This window comes from Tarenaya hassleriana, unplaced genomic scaffold, assembly GCF_000463585.1.
Source record: "Tarenaya hassleriana unplaced genomic scaffold, ASM46358v1 Cleome13, whole genome shotgun sequence".
Taxonomy (NCBI): Eukaryota; Viridiplantae; Streptophyta; class Magnoliopsida; order Brassicales; family Cleomaceae; genus Tarenaya; species Tarenaya hassleriana.
The window spans coordinates 1,607,245-1,633,877 of record NW_010963495.1 but is presented as its reverse complement, the minus strand read 5'-3'; the positions used below and the strand labels follow the sequence as shown (position 1 = coordinate 1,633,877).

The window sequence follows — 26,633 nt, the reverse complement described above, 5'->3', positions numbered from 1 at the left end:
CTTTCCCTAGCTCTGATCTTACTAGCAATCTTTAGTGCCAACTCCATAGGAATAAGATTATCAGCTCCTGCTCACCCATCAAGAAAACGTATTCAGAAAAAGATAGGTAGAGAACAGAAAACTTCATTCACACCAATGAATACATTCTAGACAACAGCCAGGTTAAAAACGGGAATAATGCAGTGTCCAGATCAAGCATCTAAACTTAGAAAAACATAAAAATCGATATCCCAAAACCCAATAAAGCATATACAAAGAGACTCTACAACACCATATCAGCTCTGCAGCATTTATACACTCAACCATGCTCTCGCCTAAAGAGCAACTTCTAGTCGTACCAATAACTGCAGTCCAGGATCAAAATGGTACCTGCATCTTTATAAGATGGCCAAGCGTATGAAGAACCCAGGAAATACTGATTCTCAATATATATGAAATGCTGAGCAGATCTGATTGCTTGGATGTATGCAGTTTGAATGCTTTTATCCACTACCAGACGTTTGGCACAGACGAGATTCTGCAGTAAACAGATAATTCTCAAGACTTAGCTGTGCAGCCATAGCACTTCAGAACAATGACAAGTGCAAGTCCATCTACCAGTGGAAGTACACAGCAAGTGTCAAGTGAAGGGACAGTAATGAAAGGAAATTAGTTCATCTACAAACCAGGGCCTCAGCCTCATCAGGATAATTCGGGAACCCTTTCACTGATCCTGAATCAATAGAACGGAATATCTGAAAGTTAAAGAAAACACAACTTCAGAACAGGTCAAAGAAAGTCTTTACATGAAAAGTGTTTCTTGCAAAAGGAACTTGGAAGGAATGTGCAAAAACCTGAACATGCCAATTCTCAGGATTATCTTCTTTGGAAACCCAAATTAATGGGTCGTCCTTTGGAACTACTGAAGTACCATCCTTCAGGATCGAAAACGCTGGACTTAAAATCCATGATATGCGTCCTATCCGGATCAGAGCATCATCTTGCCAACGACTTTTCCCCTTGAAACGCAAGCTAAACTCTTTCCATCGTGTTGCCTTTCTCCAACGTTGTTCAAAGTTTAAGAGGACATCATATGCAGCAGGCCCATCTATTCTACTGTGCAAATCATGCCAAGGTTGTCTTGGAGCCTTGGTACCATTCTGATAAAGAAGAATTGGAAAAAGGATCAGCAGAAGGAAAAAGTATTAACCTTCGAGCTGTGGAACTACTGTAAAACAATCATATCTACTCACTGGAAATGTAGGATTGTGAAAATCATCCTTAAATACAGTGTCAAGATCACGGAATAGCCGATGCTCAGGTGTATCATAGCGACCATCACATAGGTCTATACCTCCTATAAAAGCAGTGACCTTGCGATTATTGCCAGCAGCCTGAGTGTCCACAAGAACACACTTTTGATGGTGTGTGAAAAGAGTGCCAACAACCTGGGGATTAACATAGAAATAAAAGTATAAAACTCAGAAAGGAAATAATTTCAACAGAAAGAAGATGTCTAAGAACCAAAAAGGACATTATGACAACACTATCTAAGGAATTTGTTACACTAATTTATGATGAAGGATGCTAAACATGCCCAACAGAAATTATGCAGAGAACCGATCTCCAAAATCCGAATGCAACGTGTACCTTGACTAGAATATCAATTTAGAGAATACTGATCATGATCGGGTATCAAACCACCTGGCTCGCAGGGATTGACATTAAAGCCTAGAAGAAATTAGATCCATGGAAATGCTACCTCATCCGGAGACAGTAATCTAACAGATTTGTTGCAGAGACTGAACTTACCTGTTGTTTGAACAACCCAAGCTTGCTGCTAGCGTAGCGGGGAGACAATACACAAATCACAGAAGAATGCTTGAAGAACTTCCTAGTCTCTTCATCATGGGTCTGCATAACTCCTGCCTGCACCAAATTCCACAACGCAAAACATAAGGTCGAACATACTAAAAATAGTATGCTTGGACATGAACAGCAACCAAAAACCAGTATGCTTCCAGTGTTCTAAAACCAGCAAATGAACACTGCGACTACTAAATATAGAACTCGTAGTAGACCGTCACCTAAAATCAGGCAAATTAGGAAACACTCACTGTACTAATTCCGAACTTGTCATGAGAAGTCTTGTCATCCCAGACAAGCAGTAAAACTCGAACACCTTCTTCCGATTTGTATTTCAGCAAATCCCCAAGTGTCAGATCTCCACCTCTCGGCAATGGCCTCGTGGGTTCCCTCACCAGCTTCACCTTGTGAAAGACAGACCACCCAACAATGTATATCATATGGTGAGCTTCCGAAATGGCGTAACATATATCCTCCCAACATTTCTCCTGCCGATAAACCTTCCCGTCATCCAAATCGATCTCCGGTAACATTCCGTCGATGACATGAGCGTCCTGATACAATCTCACCTGACTCCCCTTCCTCAGAGGGAAGTAGGTCCCCTTGACGCCATCCTGCTCCGGGTCTCCGGGGATTCCCCGATGGTAGATTGGGTGCCGATCGAACGGCGTAAACTGCATCTCGATATAAATTGCGGTCTCTTTCTTCGGCGGCTTCCCCGAAGCGCCGAGGAGGGGGAACCAACCGGAGATGAGGTCGCCAGAGGCGATCTCCTTCACCGGGATCTTAGCGGAGCCGATGACCTGCGCGCCGAATGTGTCGTCGTCCTTGACCTGGAACTCGAGGTAAGCCAACGGATGAGCCAAGCAGACGACGAAATGCTCGTCCCAGTGAGGATCTTGAGAGTTCTTCACGACGCGAGTGCGAGCGAGAGTCGCCTGCGGCACCACGACAGTGACGTACGGATCGCTGGTGATGATCTTCCGGTGGGTATGTATTTCTCTATCCTTAACTCCTCCTCCGTCTCCGTCGCCGGCATTCGCAGAAGGCGTAGAGCAAGCGTCGCAAGCGGTGAAGCAGCGACGGAGGTTCTCAGAGAACATATCCATGTTCGGCAACCTCCTCGCCTTAACAATTTTCAAATCAAGGTCACCATGTAGAAGCATCACCTCCTCCGACGCCTTGTCCGCCATCGCCGCCGCTTATCTCCGGCTAGAGATACAACGAAATGAATAAGGAGGAGAAGACGACGAGGAGAAAGAGGAAAGGGGGGAAATGAGAAGCTGAGACAGAGCACAGAGCACAAAGCAAAACCCTAATGAGCAGTTTATTGTGCGAGTTGCATGATCGGGTGGGTAAATGTGTATGGTAATGGTACGGACATATCAATACACAGAGAAGGATGAGGTGGACACGTGGCGGCAAAAATCAATTAATTGGAATCCAATATTTTATTAGCTCTAAACATTACCTTCACTGATAATTCGCATTTGATATCCCCGAGGAACCAAAATAATAATAACATTATCTTTGTTCAACAAATCACGTGACAATGTCTCAGGATCCGCTGTTTCGTGTAGAAGGTTTAAAGGTATCTGAATAATACTGTTAGGTTGAAAGTCATTTTCAAGGGGAATCCGATAGTGATGGGCATGGCGGACAAAGACATATCTCTGTTCTCTGTTTCTGGTTTTGTCTTATCCGTTGCATCACTTCATGATGGTCTAACCTCATCTCGTGTATGGGTGAAGAACAATGACAGAAATTACATCAATTTTAACAAATAATAATTTAACTTTCACCCAATATTTGCTAATAAATTGATTACAATGTATATTCACTATCCAAAACAAAACCACAAATATAAAAAGAGAAAAAAAAAAGCACGAACAATGGAATCCAAAATGGTATCCCTCTTCCGACCAATCTCCCTTACACTGTCTCGTCTCCTGCCCTAATGATTTTACAAACAAAACCCAAGCAGACAAGAAGAGAATATGTTCCCTTCTATCTCGATTTTTGCAACGCAGAAAACAAAAGTTGGGTTTTTTTTCTCTCTGTCAAAGATACTTTTTTTCCTGTCAAAGATACTTCGTAGAACAATTTACAACTCATTAAAGGCTACAGAAAACCCTGGTTTCGAAGTTTCGCAAATGCGCCATTGTCGTGGTTAGGGTTCTTCGGTTGATTCTTCCACTTGGGACAAAACATTATTGTATGCATGCATGTATGTATATGTCACACACAGTTAGGCCTTCGTGTCAATTCAATGTCGACCAAAAGACTATTCTTTAGCCCAAAATAAAATGGGCCCAAAAGGCCCATATATTGGCGGCGCCGAATTTCCCACGGCGCCGCTGACCAAAGAACGCGTCTTTAGTGAAATTCCGTACGGAGAAGATGAGAAACCACCGCAAAAGGCGAAATCATCACCATCATCGGATCAATGGCGTCCTCGATCTACAGTTGCAAGGGATGCGGGTCGAATCTGAATCTGAATCCTAACAATTTGTTCCCGCCCGATTTCTACTTCGAAGCCGGGAACAAAGGGACGTTCTCCTTCTCCGCTGTCGACGCGACCAAGTTCAGGTTCGAGAAGGAGGACAAGATCATGCCTTTCTTCGAAACAGTAAACTACTGGGGAATCCAGCGGAAACGGACGAAGATCAAGTGCAACAGCTGTAGCCGGCTCGTGGGTTACATCTACGATGACGGTCCACCGCTTACCGAGGGCATCGGTCAGTTCGGGTTTGGTCCGAGCCAGGTTGTTCCTCGTGCCCCTCGTTACCGGTTCAAAACCAAGGCGCTTGGGATCTCTTCCCAGACGTAATCGGCTCGTCCGACCAGTGGTAGTGTTTCCAGAATTCAGAATACTTGAATAAATACGCGTCTATAATCATATACATGTACGTAGTTATCATGTGTGTCGGGTTTTGATTCATCCTCGTGTTGTTCTGTTCATAAGAGTTGTGTTTCTGATGACTTACTCTGGTAATGAATGAGGTTATTGTTTATCCTTCATGGTTTAGATTGGATAACTGAGATTCTGAAAACCACCCACATGATTGATTCATCTTCTTTTCAAATGCCATCATCAAATACCTTAGTTTCCACAGTGGATGATATGAATCAGATCGTTGTATCTCTGTCTTCTACTGGCTTTTTTCTAGTTCTGAATTAATATCAATCGTATTGCAAGTTAGAGTGGATCACTTTTCGATTGTTCTGCAGTTTGCAGATCTCCAACTACATTGATACATAGGAACAGAACCAAAACCCAGTGATTATTTGATGCATTGGAAGAATTGGGAAGGGAGAAAACGGATTGTTGGTGGAGTATATTAGCAGTATCCAGATACTTGAAAATGGCTGGTTGGTAGGCTTTGATTAGCAGCCTCTGGTTTCACACAGTGGTGAAAGCTTTGCTTCGAGGGCTCATACCCTCTTATCGTAAACTTGTGCTACCCTTGCTGTATTCACCTCCAACATGTGTCGGACCTCAGTGTGAAGACCATTGACGAACGCACTCTCCAAAACCGATTCCGGTATTTTCGGTAGCTGAGGCAACAGCTCTTCAAAATCCCTGAGATACTCGACCACGGAGCCCGTCTGACGCAAGGAGAACAGTCTCTTGCTCACCTTGCCGGTATGATGCTCAGTCAATGAATGGCTCCTCCTCGTTCTGCCAGTCATACCAATTCAAAATCTCTCCATCAAGACTTAATGTCGCCAAAGGAAGTTTTTCTTTCTCCCGAATCGCACCAAACTTAAAATAATGCTCAGCACGAACCACCCAACCGGCCACGTTCACCCCTTCAAACACCGGCATCTCCAGTTTTTTTAAAGTTAAGTCGTTACCAGCGATTAACGGAACTCGCGGCGACTCCTCGACGAACGTTTGAGGAACAACATGGGGTAACGGAGGAACGGACGACTCTCTGTCCCCATTAACCAACGGAGCCTTCCACTTATAGTCTCTTTATTATTCGTCTCGAATTCGAATCTTAAATTTGAAGAGGGGTTGATTTCTGTCCTCGACATTAATTTGGATGATATTGAAAAGTATTAGTATTTATAAGCATTCGTACGCAAGTGGTGAAGGGCTTACCAGAGAGGGATATAGGTTGGGTCCTCTTGCCCTCATTGACCAACTTCAATTTAATATTAAATAAATATTAATAATAAAAATAAATTGAAGTCACCAAATCATGAGTTGATAATGTCTAACATGATTTCTTCGCACTTCCTCTATAAGATCATTGATCATGCAACCCCACTCCTAGAAACACTAGCAATTCCAAACACTTGTTATACAATAAATTAAATACTTCGAATTTTAAATGAAAAATAACAAGATAATTAATAAAGATAAAAGGATTATCATAAATCCAAATTTAAAATATAATAAGAATAGCAGTTAACGCAGAGGAACCACGTGCTAAAAGATCCCAAGGAATCGAATTTCGTGTGGTGCCCAGAACATTTTTGGTAATTGAAACAAAGTCAACTTGGGGTTGAATGCAATTTCCATTAATATGGGGCGAAACCGTAAAATAGAGAAGTAATGGGGAGTAAAATAAGAAAAGAAGTAGAGTATTCAACGCATGTAGAAATTAGAAAGTCCAGCCACTGTGTTTGTATCTAACAAACACGTGAAGAACGAACGCCGAGACGAAGAATCAAACAAAAAAATTTATAAATAAATATTTTTTTTCCAGATGAAGATGGACAAATCCATCACCCGATATAAGCTTCGATCAAATTTTCTCTTCTATTCCTTCAGATCTCTCCTTCTCCATCTCTAGGGTCCTTCAGAGTTCGGTCAAATCCATCCATGGCGAAATCGAAGCACCACCTTCGTCAGCCGCGGAAATCTTCGTCGCCGTCGACTCAGGCCTTCACCGTTCTCATCTTGCTCACCTTCGTGATTCTGGTTCTTCTCGGCCTCGGAATTCTCTTTATTGAAAAAACTTATTTCTTACGTTTCGATATATCATTATGTGGTTTATCCATTATTTAGTGTTTTTAATAGTTGTAGAGTTTTTTGTTTTAATATTTTTCAAAATATACAAAAAAAAAGTAATTGTGAAAGGGAATCTATAGAATTTGTGTTTTTTTTTCCAGTATATTTGTCAATATTTCAAAGGATAAAGTGGAAAAATGACATCATTGGAGCATTTATGAAATTATCAAACCAAATCCATCCGACCAGGAAGTTTTGTTTTCTAAAATTCATTATCAAATCCCAAAACTCCATCACCACCACCTTCACATTAAAAAAGAGCGAGGAGAGGTGGGTAATTCTCGTGGTCTTCGGTTTCGGGTCGTCGGAAGTGTTCATCCTGTCTGATTCGGACATGGGTTCTGGATTTTTCTTCTTTTAACAGGAAGAGTTACGGAGAACACGAGAATGGCGAGCGTTGGGTTGAAGTGATTTCGTGGGAGCCCAGAGCTTTCGTTTACCACAATTTCTTGGTGAGTTGCGTGATCTCTGGGCTGATTTATGATACAGTACAACTTGCTTGGATCCATGCATGTTCATACAAGCTATGGAATTCGGCAATTCTTCTCAAACAGTACTTAATTATGCTGCATTTTGATCGATTACTGAGAGAAACAAAAAAGTTTCCTTCATATGCTTAGGGTTTTAGATCTCACTGAATGATCATTGCAAATGCTGTAGCAGCAAAAGTTTTCATCTTTTCACATTGAAACGCATATGGGTCTGTTTGAAATGATCTGATCATTGTAAATTGCAGAATTTGTTGATCTCTAATCATGTATTTGGTTCTTTGGATTTGGAAGTCCAAGGAGGAGTGCGAGCATCTGATCAGCCTTGCCAAACCCAATATGGTGAAATCTACTGTGGTTGATGAGAAAACTGGTGGAAGCAAAGATAGCAGGTTTGATCTCTACTCATCCTTTCTTTCCTTCTCAGTTTAATCTTGAAGATTGTTATTTGTCTCCTTTAATCCACACAATCTGATCCTGCTCAGAGTTCGGACAAGCTCAGGAACCTTTCTTAGAAGAGGACAGGACAAAATCGTTGAGGAGATTGAGCAAAGAATTTCAGATTTCACCTTCATTCCCGTAGGTACATGTTAGCTACTCTCGGTGATAGTTTCTTTCATTTGGGTAATGATTCTTGTTACGAGTTTGTGTACTGGAATCTTTCCTCCGACATTGTCTTGATGAGTGCAGAAAACGGGGAAGGCCTTCAAGTTCTTCACTATGAGGTTGGGCAGAAGTACGAGCCACATTTCGACTATTTCTTGGACGAGTTCAACATCAAGAACGGAGGACAGAGAGTCGCTACTGTCCTGATGTATCTGTATGTTACCGAATACTTTGATAGATCTTCTTCAACCCTTTCGTTGCTTCCTTCTTCTGTATAACACCTCTGCTCTGTTTGCTATGTTAGTTCGGAGGTTGAAGAAGGTGGTGAAACCGTGTTCCCGGCTGCCAAAGGAAACATAAGCGCAGTGCCATGGTGGAACGAGCTGTCTCAATGTGGAAAAGAGGGACTCTCAGTCATGCCAAAGATGGGAGACGCATTGCTTTTCTGGAGCATGACACCCGATGCCTCTCTAGACCCTTCAAGTTTGCATGGTGAATGACTGCTATTACTCATCAATATCATCATCATAAGCTTCATCTCCTTCTTTATCAATCCATGAAAAATAATACTTAATCAGATCTGTGTTTAATCTTGGATTCAGGTGGTTGTCCGGTGATCAAAGGAAACAAGTGGTCATCCACGAAATGGTTCCACGTCCACGAGTTCAAGGATTGAAAAAAAGGTAAACTGCTGATCCCTGGATTAGACTTGATGATGATGATGATGATGATGATGATGATGATGATGATGGTGATGATGATGTTTAGATGTTTTTTTTTTGGTAAAATAGATGATGTTTAGATGTTCATGCTTAGCCTCGAGTTTCTTTCTTTCTCCTCAGGCCCTCCTCCTCCTCCATGAGCTAAGCTTCATTCACGTGTAGTATGAAACTTGCATTATTACATCCTCGTACGGATCTAAACACTCAGCTCAGTCCTATCAACTCCAGTAACTGTTGTTACTCTTTGTCCTTGTAGCCATCCTCCTTTCTCTTCCACGCACTTGGTTTCTGTATATATATATATATATATATATATATATATATATATATATTTAGAGAGATCGTCAACACCTTCGTTACAAGAAACAGCACACACTCTGGCTAAAGATACCAGACCGGTTATATCTGTTTGGTTTAACTTGGGGGTTTGGTTTAATTTGGTTATTGAAAAAACTTATTTCTTACGTTTCGATATATCATTATGTGGTTTATCCATTATTTAGTGTTTTTAATAGTTGTAGAGTTTTTTGTTTTAATATTTTTCAAAATATACAAAAAAAAAGTAATTGTGAAAGGGAATCTATAGAATTTGTGTTTTTTTTTCCAGTATATTTGTCAATATTTCAAAGGATAAAGTGGAAAAATGACATCATTGGAGCATTTATGAAATTATCAAACCAAATCCATCCGACCAGGAAGTTTTGTTTTCTAAAATTCATTATCAAATCCCAAAACTCCATCACCACCACCTTCACATTAAAAGACATGTTTTGAAGACATATACTATAATATTGTATTTTTATTTTCTAAAATTTGTTCTTTATAACATTTTCCTAGAGATTCCATTTATATTTTATGTTTGAATAATATCCTAAAAAAAAACTAACCAGATGAAATGTATTACAAATATATATTTTTTTCACATCCAACTGATAAAACCACAAACAACAATTTGTTTTTATTTTTTTTATAACATGAGGCCTATGAAGTATAATATGCTAATTATCGGCATGTGGGAATTTAAAAAAAAAAACAAAAGAAATATAAGTTGTCGTCTCTTTGTGTTTTGATTAGTTTCTTTTGCCCGACGAAAAGAGACTCCTTTGATTTCTTTTTTAAAATTAATTTTAATTCGGTTGCTTGATTGTTTGATAAGTTAAATATTTTGACATTGACAAACTTCGAAAAATATATCAGAACTAATCATACGTAATTTGAACAAAAAAAAGATAGATGAAAATGGGAAAATGTTTCAAATTTCATCTCGATTGTATTACATTTACCATATAGACAATTCGATATATATATATATATATACACACACACACATAATGGGAGTATCCACATTTATAACCACGTATATTTGCATCTCAAATTGGAAAAGAAAAAAAGAAAAGGAACACACATGCTAGTGGAAAAGGTTACGTGAGATATATCTGGTCCACCGCAGTAGATGACCCACCAATCAAAATTCTTTGTATTTATATATGGTCCATTTCAAACACTTGTGCTTCTTTTAAATTACAAAAAAAAAAAAAACAAATTCCGTATTTTAATTTAAATGCACATATGACATACGGTTGAATTGGTTTTCCCTATTTTGTTTTCATAATTATTTTAAGCAATTTATTTTGATTTAATTTATGTTAGGTACATAAAAGAATACCATGGGCGGAATTCAGGGGGTGTTCGACGTACAACTCAGTCGCTATTTCTATTTGCTTAATTTCTTTATCAAGAGAAGAGACAGAGAATATCTTCAAAAAAATTAAGAGCTATGAAAAATATTTAGAACATTACTGTAATATTTAGATTTGATATTATTTCTATATTTTAGATATTTGTATTGATGATGTGATTTTATTTTCTACCTATAAATATTGTAATATTTTATATTGAATAATAAGAAATCAAATGATTCTCCATCCATTTTCTCTATTATTCTTTTATTATGAAATAAATATTTTCACAAATGTGGAGGTATATTACTATTTGTGGGCTTTAGCAAGATGTAAAACTTATACTGAAACCAAAGGACTTGTTTAAATGTTATTAAATTATCAGTATATATTTTTTTCTAATTTAATGTCGATGTAAAAACAAACATTAACTGTCTAGAATAGTTACAATAATAAATACAGATAAATATCAATTCAATGTAATCATGTTGCATGCATGCATAGAAAAGGGTTACACTGAATTTCTTTTATAATCCAAAATCTTCGGACCAGATATATATGAATACGTACATTAGGAAAACAAATCTTTATACATATACACACTTAACAACAAATCAAAATTACTAGTTTCCATATATATCTCTCTATTCATGCCATGTCATGGCATACCATCCATTGCATGTCCGTACAAACACATGCACACTTGATGTCATGCATGTCTTAGAGTGATGGATGATAATAACTGCGACATGGGGACCAACGTCCAAATGGTTGCCCCATATGTAGTTAAAAAAGTTCTCAGAAAATATCTTGGACGGTAGATATTTGTATACATATAATATTATATTATATTATATATACATACATGTATATATGTGTGTGTGTGTTCATTATCAATCTTATCTAAAATAATACGCGGTTGGAATTTCAAAATATCATGACTGAGCCAACCTTCTGACAATGAATTCAATGTTTTATAGATGCGAATTAAATGTCTGCGAATGGAAAGATGAAAGTAATGTGGGTGTTGTTGCAGCTACGACTTACGTTTATAAATGTAGCCGATGGGCGATGGCTAAATCCGACATGTCAATTGCCTCGTTAGTTTTGTCCTAAATGGTATTATTCATACAACGATATAACGTAAGCTAACCATTTCATCCGAATTTAGATAACTTGACCACAATATTTCATGTACTTTGTTACAAATCTTTCAAACCCAAAATCCTTTGATAATAACATAAAAACACCAAACACATTTCATCATTTGTTAACTCTAACTCAGAAAATAATGAAAGAGAAAATATTAACTTTGGCCCCGTAGCACACCATTTTATTACTCTATATTTCTAATTTGTACATTAACCTTTGAGGTATAAATAGAGAAAATAAATAAAACAAACTATCATAAATTAATGTTAACTACTCCTAACACGTCTTCTGTCAACCCATCTTCCCTTAAGACTCGATTTGATAATTTGACCATTTCAAATTATCAACAAAACATTATTTAAACATAAAATAAAATATTATAATACAAGATTATTCTAACATACATTTCTTTATATTATATTCTTTCCTACTCACCTTTTTTTTTTGTTAACTGGATGTTATGGATCGAGATCCAAACTAATCTCTTTTTAGAGTATATAATGGATAAATTATTCGATGAGATTATACCTCAAACCCCATCTTGAAAATTCAGTAATTTAGATATTTCGGGTAGAATTCGGATATCTAAAAAAATTAGTGTCTGATCTCTATCAAAACCTAATTTGTGATAATCCTAAACAATCTATATCCAGACTTTCTGAAATGCATAGACATTTTATTATTTTATTTATAACGACACTTCTAATTAAAACAGAACTTTATAATAGAATACACAGGACATTGTATTATTTTGTATAAGTTTTAATCTCATAACTACAGGTTCATGCATATATATGGAAGGTATATATAACCAAATGACGATTTACAATTCATATGTGTTATGTTAGTTTTTCTATTAGATACTTTTGATAAAAAGGCCTATACGTATGTGCAGGTACACACACAGGATAATAGAAATTAGGGATAAATATATCTTGGAGTCCGACACAGTTTTCGAACTTATTTTGTTGATTTTAGAAAAAAAAATATCTTTATGTCAAGTTTCGTTTCAGTTTGAATTCTGTTTAGATCTATTTTTTTGTTAAAAAAAATGTTATTTTCTAAAACAAATTCTTCTCGTTCAGAAATCATATTTATTAGTGTTTAACTCAAATTCGGTTAATTTAATTAAAGTGAAATTATATATACAATAAAATATTAGTTTAATTTTATTCAATTCAATTTAATTTTACATATTCTATCCCAAAATATTCACCAACATCTTCTAAATATGGGCATTTATGGGTTAATAATTTTTTTTTAAAAAAAAAGGAAGATCTGTCTAAATACCGTATCTGTCTAAATACCGTGGATGTAAGGTAAGTAATCAGTGGACAAAGATCTAGTTTTTTTTTTGATGAAGACAAAGATCTAGTTTCTACATCTTTCCAATAGATATCCTCGATCGCATTATAAGTTTTATTACAATTAATATATTTGACTAAGTAATCGATAAACAATAGGTATTTTTTAAATAACAATATATTTTTTTTCACAAAAAAAAAAAAACTCGCATCTCATTGGTACGTAACCGTTCATTCATGCATGCATGCACGCATGTCTCTTAGAGTTGTTAATTAGTGGTTGGGATCCACAAATTTGACCTAGTTTAGGATATTTATTTAAAATTATTCGAAGACGACATTTCCTCTAGTTGGGGTATTTGTAGGTTTGGATGGTTCACGAGTAGAACTTTATCGAATATTCATGCATTTATTGTGTAGTTGCTTCGTTTTTAATTCGAATTTATTGAACGTGTAAATGATATAATATTAGAATCATTGATGGAAAATAGAAATAATTTAAATAAAGATAATCGAAGAATAGATAATGTAATTGAGATGATTTTTTTGTTTAAATATAATATTGAAATAAAAAGAATCCAATAAAAAAATAGAAAGAGTCGTAGATGGGACAATAAAGCAATTTTTTGATACATAATATTAATTCAGTTTATACCAATATACATAATAATCCTATTTGAATGTATTAAAAGATGAATGTCTTAAACATAACTATCCATTGTAATTGAAACAAAAAGAATATAAGAGTTTTCATTTACGAATGATTAAAAAAAATATGTAACGCTTTTGCAAGAAAATTGGGTTTAATTCCCGAGAAAAGGATGTTTATCTTATTTTACGAAAATAACAAATATAGATCTAGGTATAGAGTTTTTGTTAAAATGATAAGGCTCATTCTCAGTTAAAATTATTTATCTATTTTTTTAATTAGATGCATGGATTATTCATTCAAAATATCCAAGTTATCATGCCACATATATTTAAAATTTTCGCAATTAAATAAATACGATCGACTAGATAACAAAAAAAAAAATACATTGTCAATGATCTAATAATACATAGATAAGACAAGCCCGGGTTGAATAAGACTCATGATCCATAATTCATACCTTAATTAGATCATTTAAAAAATATCGAGTTTCAATTCTTTCCAGATTTGTGTGTTGTAGGAGAAAGAATTTGATTATTCTATCAATTAAATAAATTAAACTAATTTATGGCCATGCATAAGCTTAATTAGCTCCTTCCCGCACGTAAAAGATATTGTAATCGAGTCAAATTCCAAATCCAATTAATTTAATCAAAATATCATATGAAGAATATTAAATACTAACAACCACTTTGACACAATTGCATAATCTTTTTATTGCATAAAATGGACTAACACCACTAGCAAATAAATCCAACGTTTATTTGCTGCAAGTTTCTAACTTTCTACAACGTATAAAGAGATAAGACTTGGCATGTTTTGTTCGTCGGATATATTCCTACATATACATACATATATATGTAAATATTTATTGCAATGGAAAATTTTCAAGAGAAAAAAAAAACATAAAATTGTTTTTTTTTTTTTTTATCTTTTCACTTACTAAAAGAATATATGGGCGGATTTTTCTTTAAAAACCCTGCCAAATGAAATTGGAAAAAAAGGAAAGTTCTTGCCCCGTGAGCTTGCGACTCTCTCTCTCGTGCTTTGACAATGAAAGCTGAGTCTTGTTTTCAACAATGATCAGACGAGAGACAGTAACCCTAGATTTTCCTTCACCTACAAGAGGAAACTTTTGGCCATGAAAGCGAGCGAGGCAAGCTTTAAATGCAAGTAGAGCGACCTCGCATCTCTTCGCTTCGTGGCTAAGCATACATACCCAATTCTCTCTTCCTCTCCCTCTCCTTCTCCCTCCCTCTCTCTCTCTCTCTCTCTCGCTCGTATATAAGCCCCTTTCTGGATTCTGCTTCAATCTCAGATCGTTTTCTTGTTCTTTGTCGCGCGAAAAATGTCGTCTTACGCATCATACCCATCTGGGTTCTGTCTCCTCTCGTCGTGTCCTTCTATCGGTAATTTCGTCGAACGGATTAAAGACGCTTGCCGTTTCCTCGTCTCCGCTGTTCTCGGCACAATTGTCTCCGCGATCTTGACCTTCTTGTTCGCTTTAGGTTGGGCTCTTACTTTCCTCTGATTTCTGATTTGTGTTTCATGATTTTACTTTACTGACATTGGAATCTCTAACTCATCGTGTTCGGACGCTGTTTTCTGCCCTGGTACAAAAAATCCAAGCTTTGTGAAAAGAATCCACAGTTTTTTTTGCCCCCTTTTGGGGTTGTTTTAATCATTTGGAATCCTTAAGTTTTACGAATTTTCATGATTACCTGGAATTCTGTGATCGAAAGATTGAAACTTTGGTTACTTGGGGACTGAGAAAGATGTTTCCTTGTCGTGCTGGGCATATGTTCAGTCGGTACAATGTTGGGCGCACTTACAGGAGCTTTGATAGGACAAGAAACAGAGAGTGGTTTCATCAGAGGAGCTGCGGTCGGAGCCATTTCAGGGGCTGTTTTCTCCATCGAGGTCTTCGAATCCTCTCTCGTTCTCTGGAAATCAGACGAGTCCGGTTTCGGATGCCTCCTCTACTTGGTAAATTTTGCTTCTGTAACCAAATACACATTGTATTACACAAAGAAACCTTCAAGTTCATGGTGAAATTTGAGCTTCAACTGATCTTCTGAGTGATTCATGTTCCTTGTAAATCCTTTCAGATTGATGTAATTGTCAGTCTGCTAAGCGGGAGACTTGTACGTGAACGCATCGGTCCAGCCATGCTAAGTGCAGTCCAAAGTCAGGTACTTTTATATGGCTATTGCAGAGTGGATCCTTTTGCTCTTACGGGTTATCAATTTCCCGACGTTTTCTCTCGTCATCTGCTCAGATGGGAGCAGTGGACACAACATTTGACGAGCTCTCAAGCATCTTCGACACTGGAGGTTCAAAGGGTTTGGCAGGAGACATTGTAGAAAAGATCCCAAAGATCAAAATCACCTGCAAGAACACCATAGACGCCTCTGGGAACAAAGTCTCTTGCTCTGTTTGTCTTCAGGTTTCAACCCGCAATCTTTGTTCTTCTTCAGCTTTCCTCATGACGAAACCCGAAAACACAATGGACCACCCTCATGTTCTTGTCGTTGTTCTTTTTGCAGGATTTCCAGATTGGCGAAACGGTGAGGAGCTTGCCACACTGCCATCACATGTTTCATCAGCCGTGCATAGATAATTGGCTTCTCAGACATGGATCTTGCCCTCTGTGTCGACGGGACCTATAATCTCATCAGTGCTTTCTCTCTCTCTCCTCTCTTCCATATGTAAATCACAACAAACCATTGTTCTTTGATTTGTTTAAGCTTTTTGTTTTTGATCTGTACACCTTTCTCCGGGGAGGTTGTGTTCTTGGTACTCTGGTCGGTTGGTCACCACACGATGTATCACCATCGTACGTGCCTCATGGTTAATAGATAATAATGTATAAAAAAAGAGTTTTGGTTAGTAGCTCTCTCCCCAATCAATTGGTGATCAATTTTGTACAAAAACCACTAAACCCCTTTCAAGAATTATTATGGTATACCTGTTTTGATGAAACTTTTACATACAAGAAGATTGAAAAGGTTAGACTGATGTCCAAAACATTGATTTTGAAGCCAAGATTTTGGACAAGAAACTCGGAATCTTTCACACGTATCCCAGAATTCGAGTTTTGAAACTCGAAATCTTGTTCTCTAACACATGAAACCGAAAATCTTTAGTAAGAACAAACTTGAAACTGTACATTCCGGTGCTGTTTTTTGTGTTTTCAGTAAGCACAGGAGAGATGGAGCACAAATAAAGACATGCAATCTGCACACGAGGATATATATCATCAATGGTGTCATGTCTTAACCGCAACAGCCACCTCTCTGTGCGACCGCTCCGTCTCTTCCTCCGGCCTGACCTTGTGGACGCCCATAACCAACCTTGATTCCCGATGACTGCGAAATTAGAGATCAGAGTAAGTCACCATTAAAGTCACTCAAAAAAGTGAAGATTAGTGACATGGGTTTTCAATTTGGACAGTGGCACTGGAAGAAGGATCCGGCCTTTTGTATCCTTCTCCATGGTTTGTTTCCTATATGGCAAACAAAAGCCAGATGTGATGAACTAGTATAGTTTTTGTTGAATCGTTTTCCTCAAGAGCCTCTTGTTCAATGGAAGGATCAGCCACTAGTGGATACAACTCTGTGTTTTCATCTAGGGGTTATGACCACAAGAATGATTTGTTTCTCACACCACAAGAAAGGCCGAGTAAGCTCACTTTTACGCCCTTTTGAGTATAAACAATTCTCTACGACCTCATCTATGAACCTACGACCCGAGATTTACAACACCTGTGCTAAGGGATTGGAGCAAAGAAACCTTGGCTATCATGGTAATTTGAAGAGTGAATTGGCTTATCAAGATTAAAACATCGAAAGATAGCATATAGAATTCAAGAGAAGGGTTTAGCTATAACCATACCTCGTTGGATACATCAAACACACCATCTTGAATATTCTGGAGGATCTTTGCAGCAGTCTTTATGAAGGCCTATAGATATACGAAATCAGATCTCTCGATACAGCAGAAATAAACAATTTTGCACGTATTATGAGACGTCAAACAATAAAAGGATTATAAGAAGTAGCAATCAGGATAGATCACCTCCTCAACGTTTTGGGCTGTTCTTGCAGATGCTTCCAAGAACAGCATTCCATGTTCTTTGGCAAATTGTTCGCCTTCTTCTTTGCTTACAGCCCTCTTATGGGCGAGATCGGATTTGTTCCCAACCAGCATAATACTCATGTTAGGATTCGCATGCTGACGTGCATCCTCCAACCAGCTCGCAAGATGATTAAATGTTTCTCTCCTGCCGAAGAGATTTTGAGGTTCAACCGATCAACTTTCTAACCAGTTAGAATACCTAGTCAAATCATTCACTTGGCAAAAACAAAATACTTTATAACAGATGATTGTAGTAACAGTCGTTACACAAACAATATCGCAATCTTTGATCAAGAAGGTACAAAAGCAGCTGACTGGATCACTGCATACTAGGACAAATAGCCTAATTTTTTTGGCAAACCACAGATTCCTAATTAAAATAAAACAGAATGCTAAGACTATCAGACTATCTTACAATCTCAGGACATCCAAGTAAAGAGTTCGATCAAATAACGAGTAGCTTTCCTCAAAACAGACATTAAGACCCGTATATTACATTATTACTACACTCAGAAAAGACCAGTAAAAAATCCTGCCATAGGAACAAGTACAGATTAACGACATGGATATCGATGTACTAATCTCCCATGGATCTGATACACATTGTTGAAAATCTGGATTGAGAGTAGCAAAAATTATCATGGACGTATAAAACAATAACTAATCTCAGCATCAGTTTCCTTGATCATTTCAGCATGAGTACCAGGTTACACCAGTAGCGAAAGAACACTTGTAATACTAACCTGGTGATGTCGTAAACCAGCAACGCTCCAGCTGCCCCTCTGTAGTATGATCTCGTGATGGATCTAAAAGACTCTTGTCCAGCCTAAAACGCCGGGAAACTCGTCAGATCTTAGAAACGCCACGGAAAACATAAGTAGGAAATTGAGCTGGAACCCAGATATCATCCCACAGTATAAATTAAGAAGCAAGATTTTTTTTTTTCTATAAAGCAGCATACTTTATCTTGTATCCAATCAGGATTATGCACAAGATGATCACTGAAGAAAAAAGATAAAGGGATATCATATCTAACTAATGAAACCAAAAGAAACTGCTCACAAGAAAATTACGCAAAAATCAAACCAGCACACAGCAGCAAACGCTGTCTATGTAATTTGGCCAGAGAGATAAGCCTATTGCAAGTGGGGATCAACAAACAGGAGACATAAACACATTGTCCTGGAATAAGGCATTCCCTTCATCGTGACAATTACGGATATCTCCTCGTGAATTACAGAATTTGGAGCATAATTAGCTAAAGCAACTATCACAGCACAAGCATCTCTAATCGTCCATTAATTAACCCAATTAACTTTTGACCATGATCCGTCAGCTTCCTAATCACAATCTGCTCGATGCAGACAGAAAACCAATCACAATTTGGACCTCAAACATAAGATTATCGGCTAATATGATAAAACCTCAGAAAATTCCCTCATAATCATAATCGGATGCTGATATGATAACGACGCAGGCGAGAGAAAGTAAACCGTACGGTGTCCCAAATCTGAAGCTTGATGGGTCGGCCATCGACGGTGACCATGCGAGCACCGAACTCGACACCAATGGTGAGATCGTGGACAGGTTGGAACCTCTTATCAGTGAATTGCAGAAGCAGGCACGATTTCCCAACACCTGCCAGGCACATGGATCGAAAACCCATTAAAACTCGCCCAGAGCTTGATCGACCCAAGAAAATAGAAATTCAAAATCCGAACAAAGAACCCGCGAAAGAGAAAAGGCCATCACAGCTCGTCGTCACCTGTGTCTCCGATGATTATGTACTTGAAAAGGTAATCGTACGACATGGCTCTTAATCTGCAAGAAGCTTGATGATTTTTCTCGGGGGAGAGGTGAGAGAAGACGATGAAACAGAGGGAGAAAGAAGAAGAATACGGTGACGTATAAGGCACCGACCGACGCGGCTTTGTTTTTCGAGGTTTTTCAATGGCAATAATTTTCTCTCCCCAAAGTGAAATAATTTAAAACAATAAAAGGGAAATTTTAATTTTCTCACAAAGGGTATTTTGATAATCCCATATTCACCCACAAATTTTCAAAAAAGTTTCAATTTTCTATACCAATTTTTAATTTGACAAAAAACTACACCGAATTTCAAATATTTCCAAATTCCCACACAAAATCTTAAAATGTGTTGCAATTTCCCCCATATCCGTAAACGAAGTTAAGTTCCGTCAATTTTAATGCTGATGTGGCATGCCACGTCATACAGATTTCGCCAAATCAGTACATTTCGCTACATCATCCAGCCACATCAGAAAATAAATAAAAAATAACATAAAAATAAAAAATTTCTAGAATTTTTTTTAAAACTAATAAAATAAAATAAAAATACATAATTTCAAATTTTATTTTTTAAAAATAAAATAGAAAATTACATATACATATATATACACTTTTATATCTATACACAATTATATACATATACATATATACAAATATACATCTACATACATAATTATATACATATATATATATAGACACACTTATACATTTACATATATACACACTTTTACATATATACACAATTTTTTAAAAAAACTTTTAAAAAATTACAGAATTTTAAAATTTATTTTTTAAAAATAAAATAAAAAATTACATATACATATATACACAAATAATATATATACATATATACATACATATTCACATATATATATACATATTCAATATATATATATATATGGATATATATGTATATATATGAATATGTATATATATATGTGAAGATGTATGTATATATGTATATATATTATTTGTGTATATATGTATATGTAATTTTTTATTTTATTTTTAAAAAATAAATTTTAAAATTCTGGAATTTTTTAAAAGTTTTTTAAAAAATTGTGTATATATGTACAAGTGTGTATATATGTAAATGTATAAGTGTGTCTATATATATATATGTATATAATTATGTATGTAGATGTATATTTGTATATATGTATATGTATATAATTGTGTATAGATATAAAAGTGTATATATATGTATATGTAATTTTCTATTTTATTTTTAAAAAATAAAATTTGGAATTCTGTATTTTTATTTTATTAGTTTTTAAAAAAATTCTAGAAATTTTTTATTTTTATTTTATTTTTTATTTATTTTTTGACGTGGCTGGATGATGTGGCGAAATGTGCTGATTTGGCAAAATCTGTATGACGTGGCATGCCACGTCAGTATTAAAATTGACGGAACATAACGTCGTTTACGGATATGGAGGAAATTGCAACACATTTTAAGATTTTGTGTAGGAATTTGGAAATATTTGAAATCCGGTATAGTTTTTGTCAAATTAAAAATTGGTGTAGGAAATTGGAACTTTTTCGAAAATTTGTGGGGGAATATGGGATTATCCCTTTTTTTAATTTAAGAAAGGAAGAAAATTTTCAATTATAAAAGCTACATTTTTTAAAAATTATTTTAAACTTATATATAAAATTACAAATATCTTAAACACTAAACCCTAATTAAAGTCTAAATCTTATAAAAAAATTGTTATTTTTGATAAATATGCTATTTTACCAATTTTACTTTTTATTTTGGAAACCACTAAAATCCCAAAAAAATATCTTAAAACACTACATTATACGAAATGCAAAAAATAATTAACTTAATAATGACCAAATAAAAATAGGAGTATTGTTAGCACACCAATTAATTTCCATTGTCATAAAACTATCATTAAAATGTTAAAAGAGAAAAGAGAAATTGTCATATGAGAATTATAATAAAGGTGTTCCTTTTCATATTCCTTGAATATTGTGTGGACTTATATTCATCTTCATGTTTTGCACGATAGGGAATTTTATTCACGATTTTTTTATGAATCCATACTTTCATACGGGATTTTTATTAGGTTCTATAAAATAATATAATAAATCAAACCAAATTATAGAAACAAAATAATAAATAAAGCGCTCTGGGGTTCTTTCTTCGACCGCTCCCTTCTAATGAATTTGCGAATAGGGCCCGTAGCTTTAGAAATAATTCTATTTTACGTCGTCATTTTGCTATGGACTGACCCCGCTAGAGAGAGCCACGTCGTTTCAACTCTCTGTCATCCAACTCCACGCCGTCAACCTCGGCCGAAAACGACACGCATTTCCGCATCCTAATGCACAAACGTCATACAGTTTTTAAGTAACCAGTGATCTGCATATTCTCCACCGAGTCTCTCCACAACATCAGCTCGAATCTTAAGACTGGTCCGATCCGAATTTCCAGGGCTATTACTTTTCTTCGCTTCCAAGCAAAGACCATACCAAAACAGACAGAAAAAGACAACCTTTTACCGTCTTCAAGAGTTTGTGGCTTCTGGTGAAACCCACAGAGAATCTAAATGCTGATGATGTGGAGAAGAGCTGAGGGCACGATCATGGCTGTCTGAGATGAAGAAACCCAGAAAAAGAACTGATCTCCTCGCCCTCTTCTTGATTCTTCTTCATCAGAAGAACTTTCAGACCAAACAAAGAATTCCAGCAGAAAACAAGCAATTCACAAAGGAAAGCTACTTTGACCTGTGGCTGTAACTTGAACTCACATGGAGAAGCATGTATCTTCCAGAGTTAGAAAAAAGAGGGAAAGAATCTACAGCTATCTACTTGGCTATGGCTATGTCGTAAAAGTGATTTATTTCGAATGTAAACAGAACTGTACCAAAAAAAGCCAGATTTTGGATTCGGCTTAATCAGTCAGTGGATGGTCTAGAAGGTATATGAACACCACCACCTCCTTTCAAGGAGAAAGAAGGGCCGCCACCTTTCACTGAGCTCAAGAGATTGGAGTCGAAGAACACAACCACCACTGTGATATCATCGTGGAAGTGGCGACGGACACCACGCTCTATCTTCTTTAGATCCGAATATCTCATCTCCCTCTTCTTTGCTGCTTCCTGTAACGCAGTTTTCACCAGCCTCTGAGCAATTCCCTGTTGGAAATGAAGATGGAAGAAGAAGCTCATGAGAAAGGACAAAACTTTCTAAAACCTGGGGGTTTCTTGATTAGGACAGATCTATTAATGGAGACAATCAAACAATTAGATCCAGCTATTGGTGCTAGAAAAAACACGAAAGGACCAGGCTTCAGCTGAGAGAATAGGTTAGAGATAGTGCCGGGAAATTTCCTGGCATTAAACTCTAAGAAGCATGGTATTAGACTCAAAACTCTGATATTTGGTGTTACTATAGTATGAATTCATGAATCTGAGGGATTCGATTTTACAGATGAATTGGACGATTATTTACCATTTTTACCGCTTCCCATACAAGAAGGCGTAAAGATTGCAGAAAGAAGATAAATATCTTACGCTGCGAGGATGATTCTGAACAATATCTACAGCTTCTTGATTGGTAAGGTGCTCCCAGAGGCCATCTGATGCAAATATAACAAACTGATCTTGAGGCTGGAGTTCGTGAACAGAGATGGATGGCTCAGGGCTCAGTATTGGTCTCTTAAAAGGCTCCCGAAGGCGAAACTTTGCATAGAGGGGCTCCCTGTTAAACTCCGCCTTTTTCAGATACACGTCCCCAATCGATCTTGAAACCTAAAGATTCAGAAAATGAAAATTCCTCATCATGAAACTTTGCAGGTAGTGACTATAAAAGGACTATTACACAATCATTATTACAGTGGATTTATCAACCCAACTCTTGTCATTTGAGAAAATATGCAAAGGGTCAAATAAGTCTGTAAGACAAGGACAGACCAGATGGCTCAAGAAGCTCGAGTAACCGAGCAATCAAATCTTGCTCCTACACTTTATATCCACGGCAAATTCCATACACTAGGCATTCAAACTCATGGACAGAGAGTTAAAAATCTCGAGAGTGGATGTGGAGCAAGAGCTGCCATACCTGTATTAGACCCTTCACACGCCACACATTATGCTTCATAACAACAATATGGGAGTCATCTGGATGCAAAGAATGCATCTCTTGCCTTACAGACTCTATGGCCACATTATGTTCAGATGAGAGTTGGATGGCGATAACCTCCCCCGTAGCCTTCATAAGCCTCCCCAGCACAGCACGAGAATCTCCGACATTAGCAACGTACAAGTTCCCATTGCAAATAACCCCGACAAGACAGCAAGATCCAACAGCTGCGATCTGCGGTTTCATTGACCACTGCTTTGTAACTACGGATAGAAACCCTTCTTCCGTTGCTTGATATGCTTTCTTTATCACATCTACAGACATGGATTGTTGCTCCGTGGCAAACCCTGAAAGACACTTACAGTTTGATGGTAAGAAACAGAATGCAGGCTTAAACAGAGAAGAAAAAAACTCCCTTCTTTTGCCCAAGAATTTGACAGAGATTAAGTTTTTGACGAGAAACAACGTATCTTAAAGATAACCTATTAATATTTCAGAGGGCTTTTTTTTTTCCATTCAGGAGACAAGAGTTTCTCACTCCTTAGATGCCGGAAAAGATGATCATTGATGTAACGGGAAGTCTCGGGCCCTCCATGGCCATCATATACGCCAACAAAGGTGCCGAAAGGACCAGCATCAAGGAAACTCAGAGGACCAGATTCGATCTGGCTCTGATCTTCCAGCAGGTTATTAGCCTGAACCACAGCCATGGAGAAATCACCAGCCAGATGCTGACCGACGTCTTTGTACCACAGAAGCCCGTCCTGGCGTCCCGTGGCATCTGAACCCGAATGAGCCGAGTAGGGTCTCCAACATGACCTCAGGAAGTTCATTAACTTTGATAACATCCCTCATTTCAGCAAGGCCCAACCTCTCCAAGTGTTGTTCATTCAAGTAACCACCAGTCTCTGTCCCTTCACTTGGCTGTAATAATAAACCTCTCCAAAACCCCCCCTCACTGTTCTGGTCTGCAGATCAAATCAAGCATCTTGTGATCAAGAAATGAAAGAGAGAGGGAAATTAAACAAAACTAGGGTTTAAGAACTCATCCGGACAGAGTCCCTGCAAACGGCAGTTGATCCAAAACGTTAACGTGAAGCCAATGCGATTATGCAGAGAATCGTCTCCGTAATTGACGCGTTGAGTTCAAACCCAGATCAGAAAAACCGACCGAACAAGGCGAAGACTTTGAAAAGCAAATTCCACCCACGACGCAAAATCTAAGTAAAACTCTAAACAATCGACATCGTCAACAGTTCCAGAGCCCAAAAAGGAGAATTTCAGCCACAGCCACGAAAAACTACATCGGTTTTCACATTTCCAAGTTCCATCAAAGCCAAAATTTTGACTTAAACCCTGAATTCCAGTGAACAAAGGAAACGAAAAGGGAAAAAACCCATAATCTAAAAAACCCAGGAAGAAAGCGAATCCAGACCGAAGAAAAGGGAGGAGAGGGGACAAGACAAAGGGCACTCACCGTACAATTGTGAACTCGCAAGAAGTTCGCTACTGTCTTTGTATCTTAATGAAACAGAGAAAGCATCAGATCTTGAGATCCTTCGGATCACAAACAATAAACAAATAGAGTTTCCTCTCTCCGCTTAACGATTGACTCTCTCTCTCTCTCTCTCTCTCTCTCTCTCTAGACACACTTCTTCTCATTGAAGGAAAAAAAGTGAAGAGAAAAACGGATAGATGGACGAGATCATCGGAAAACCCTTTTTCTTTGTATTTTTTTTGTTCACGAACAAAAAAGTTACCTTTTTATAATTTTTGCTGTCAGTGTGATTTGACAGGAAGAAAAAAAAATGGAAATTGTTTTTTTTTTCCTGTATTTCCCTTCATCTCAAGCCCAAAGCCAAAGGGACAATAAATATACTGTCTTGATGAAAATCACTAAATCAGATTTCGAATAGAGAAAAAAAAAAAAAAACATCAGACGGCAAGCGATGGCTGAGAGCCAGCGATGCATGTGGATCGGCAATGGGCAACATGGGCTGTATATACACACACACACATTACATACATAATTTTCTATTATATATATCTTGTATAATTGGCAAATGAAATATAGGATATGAGGTGTGAAAAGAAGGGAACGACGAGTGCACGTGCAATATGGGAACAACTGGCCCCAACCCCATGTGGACCCACTCTCACCAAAATTCCTTATTGCTCTTAATTTTTTTTTTTTATAATCCGGAAGTTCACCGACTTTAACCCGACTATATTTTTCAGAGGATCGAGAAAATTCAGATGAATGTCCTTTTCCACGTTTGGGTTTGAATCCAGAGTGAGAACATGTTTTGCATATTCTCTCACCACTAATCACCCAAACTTGGATATTGCGCTTAATTTTAATGTCAATGTTTTGCACTTAATCTCAAACTCGTATACTTTTATTTGTATGGTGCAAAAGTATTGTCTTTTTAAATATATTTTTAAAAAAGCATACAAACGTAAATTTTCATTAAAATATTATGTCATTCGTGCCATCTATGACAGTATATATATTTTTTTAAAAATTATATATATATATATATATATATATATATATAACGGTTGGATCAAAAGATAATGAAGAAGACCGCAGACCAAACATAAGAAAGAAGCCCGTCTGCAGCTCCAAGTCCACGCGTTTTCCCATTATGGAACAGAAAATAAAAAGGTTTTATTGGACAAAACAATTTATTCACAATTTCTATTGTTTAATATATTATTACTTCCCTTGTAATTCGCCGAATAAATGGTGATATGTTTATAAAAAAAATCAACAAACAAAGAAAAATGATATATTCTTTTGTTTGTCTTTCATAATATGCGACCGTAATAAAATTGATTTAAGTGGAATAATTATTGCTTTATTATTTTAAAAATATCAATGGGCCATATTGGTAAGGATTAAAATTTTAGGAATCATATAATTTTAGAAAAAGTCGGTCGACTCCAATATGTCTTTTATTGATAGAACTTAAGTTTTAATAAAAGTATTACACCGAGCAGATCTTATGTTATTATTGTTTTAATCAACTAACACTGGCAAGTTAATGCAATTATATTAATATTGGTCGGCATTTGGATCATCTATTTTTGGGCTCAATTGTTAAAAGGCCCAACTTTTTAGAAT

The 26,633-nt window shown here is 36.8% G+C and overlaps 6 protein-coding genes across 7 annotated transcripts in view; 3 read left to right on the top strand and 3 right to left on the bottom strand.

The window, feature by feature from the left end:
• Positions 1-3,197, bottom strand: part of LOC104807516 (phospholipase D delta-like) — a 4,640-nt gene extending 1,443 nt beyond the window's left edge. Inside the window, exons 1-7 of the mRNA XM_010532824.2 lie at positions 2,097-3,197; positions 1,792-1,908; positions 1,233-1,427; positions 834-1,139; positions 666-734; positions 370-517; positions 7-67 (exon numbers count right to left, since the gene is read on the bottom strand). Of these exons, the coding sequence (XP_010531126.1) occupies positions 7-67; positions 370-517; positions 666-734; positions 834-1,139; positions 1,233-1,427; positions 1,792-1,908; positions 2,097-3,038 (1,838 nt within the window). The 5' untranslated portion in view covers positions 3,039-3,197. The remainder of the gene's footprint in view (positions 1-6; positions 68-369; positions 518-665; positions 735-833; positions 1,140-1,232; positions 1,428-1,791; positions 1,909-2,096) is intronic.
• A 998-nt stretch (positions 3,198-4,195) lies between these two features.
• Positions 4,196-5,402, top strand: LOC104807515. Its single transcript, XM_010532822.1, has 2 exons — positions 4,196-4,694; positions 5,077-5,402. The coding sequence occupies exon 1, from the start codon at positions 4,292-4,294 to the stop codon at positions 4,673-4,675; it is 384 nt and encodes a 127-aa protein (XP_010531124.1). The 5' UTR covers positions 4,196-4,291; the 3' UTR covers positions 4,676-4,694; positions 5,077-5,402.
• Positions 5,403-6,492: 1,090 nt separating this feature from the next.
• On the top strand, positions 6,493-9,148 carry LOC104807848 (prolyl 4-hydroxylase 5-like). Its single transcript, XM_010533274.1, has 9 exons — positions 6,493-6,848; positions 6,970-7,138; positions 7,233-7,320; positions 7,651-7,748; positions 7,842-7,939; positions 8,047-8,176; positions 8,267-8,454; positions 8,565-8,645; positions 8,805-9,148. Exons 1-8 carry the CDS (start codon positions 6,680-6,682, stop codon positions 8,636-8,638), a joined length of 1,014 nt encoding a protein of 337 aa, XP_010531576.1. The 5' UTR covers positions 6,493-6,679; the 3' UTR covers positions 8,639-8,645; positions 8,805-9,148.
• A 5,309-nt stretch (positions 9,149-14,457) lies between these two features.
• Positions 14,458-16,357, top strand: LOC104807514 (NEP1-interacting protein 1). Of its 2 annotated transcripts, none has more exons than XM_010532821.1 (5): positions 14,458-14,976; positions 15,303-15,454; positions 15,577-15,660; positions 15,747-15,914; positions 16,015-16,357. In XM_010532821.1, the coding sequence occupies exons 1-5, from the start codon at positions 14,817-14,819 to the stop codon at positions 16,135-16,137; spliced, it is 687 nt and encodes a 228-aa protein (XP_010531123.1). In that variant the 5' UTR covers positions 14,458-14,816; the 3' UTR covers positions 16,138-16,357. The 2 variants fall into 2 exon arrangements, with proteins under 2 accessions (XP_010531123.1, XP_010531122.1); XM_010532820.1 differs by having other exon boundaries at positions 14,460-14,976; positions 15,276-15,454.
• A 126-nt stretch (positions 16,358-16,483) lies between these two features.
• LOC104807513 (ras-related protein RABB1b) lies at positions 16,484-19,560 on the bottom strand. The gene is made up of 6 exons (XM_010532819.2): positions 19,371-19,560; positions 19,104-19,243; positions 18,349-18,431; positions 17,546-17,750; positions 17,363-17,431; positions 16,484-16,836 (listed from the first exon to the last, which is right to left on the bottom strand). The coding sequence occupies exons 1-6, from the start codon at positions 19,414-19,416 to the stop codon at positions 16,744-16,746; spliced, it is 636 nt and encodes a 211-aa protein (XP_010531121.1). The 5' UTR covers positions 19,417-19,560; the 3' UTR covers positions 16,484-16,743.
• Positions 19,561-22,126: 2,566 nt separating this feature from the next.
• LOC104807511 (probable protein phosphatase 2C 46) lies at positions 22,127-25,228 on the bottom strand. Its single transcript, XM_010532818.2, has 5 exons — positions 24,984-25,228; positions 24,045-24,474; positions 23,486-23,853; positions 22,939-23,175; positions 22,127-22,560 (listed from the first exon to the last, which is right to left on the bottom strand). Exons 2-5 carry the CDS (start codon positions 24,352-24,354, stop codon positions 22,321-22,323), a joined length of 1,155 nt encoding a protein of 384 aa, XP_010531120.1. The 5' UTR covers positions 24,355-24,474; positions 24,984-25,228; the 3' UTR covers positions 22,127-22,320.
• Between the last annotated feature and the right edge of the window lie 1,405 nt (positions 25,229-26,633).

Coding starts and splice junctions, on each gene's coding strand:
- LOC104807515 (XM_010532822.1), top strand. CDS start 4,292: ATGGCGTCCTCGATCTACAGTTGCAAGGGATGCGGGTCGAATCTGAAT.
- LOC104807848 (XM_010533274.1), top strand. CDS start 6,680: ATGGCGAAATCGAAGCACCACCTTCGTCAGCCGCGGAAATCTTCGTCG. Junction 7,139..7,232: donor TTAAAAAAGAGCGAGGAGAG/GTGGGTAATTCT, acceptor TTCTTTTAACAG/GAAGAGTTACGGAGAACACG. Junction 8,455..8,564: donor AGACCCTTCAAGTTTGCATG/GTGAATGACTGC, acceptor TCTTGGATTCAG/GTGGTTGTCCGGTGATCAAA.
- LOC104807514 (XM_010532820.1), top strand. CDS start 14,817: ATGTCGTCTTACGCATCATACCCATCTGGGTTCTGTCTCCTCTCGTCG. Junction 14,977..15,275: donor GACCTTCTTGTTCGCTTTAG/GTTGGGCTCTTA, acceptor GCATATGTTCAG/TCGGTACAATGTTGGGCGCA. Junction 15,661..15,746: donor TAAGTGCAGTCCAAAGTCAG/GTACTTTTATAT, acceptor TCATCTGCTCAG/ATGGGAGCAGTGGACACAAC.
- LOC104807513 (XM_010532819.2), bottom strand. CDS start 19,416: ATGTCGTACGATTACCTTTTCAAGTACATAATCATCGGAGACACAG. Junction 19,244..19,370: donor CATAATCATCGGAGACACAG/GTGACGACGAGC, acceptor TGTGCCTGGCAG/GTGTTGGGAAATCGTGCCTG. Junction 17,751..18,348: donor CTGGTTTACGACATCACCAG/GTTAGTATTACA, acceptor TCTCTTCGGCAG/GAGAGAAACATTTAATCATC.
- LOC104807511 (XM_010532818.2), bottom strand. CDS start 24,354: ATGTTATCAAAGTTAATGAACTTCCTGAGGTCATGTTGGAGACCCTAC. Junction 23,854..24,044: donor TCTTTTCCGGCATCTAAGGA/GTGAGAAACTCT, acceptor AGTGTCTTTCAG/GGTTTGCCACGGAGCAACAA. Junction 22,561..22,938: donor TTCAGAATCATCCTCGCAGC/GTAAGATATTTA, acceptor CATTTCCAACAG/GGAATTGCTCAGAGGCTGGT.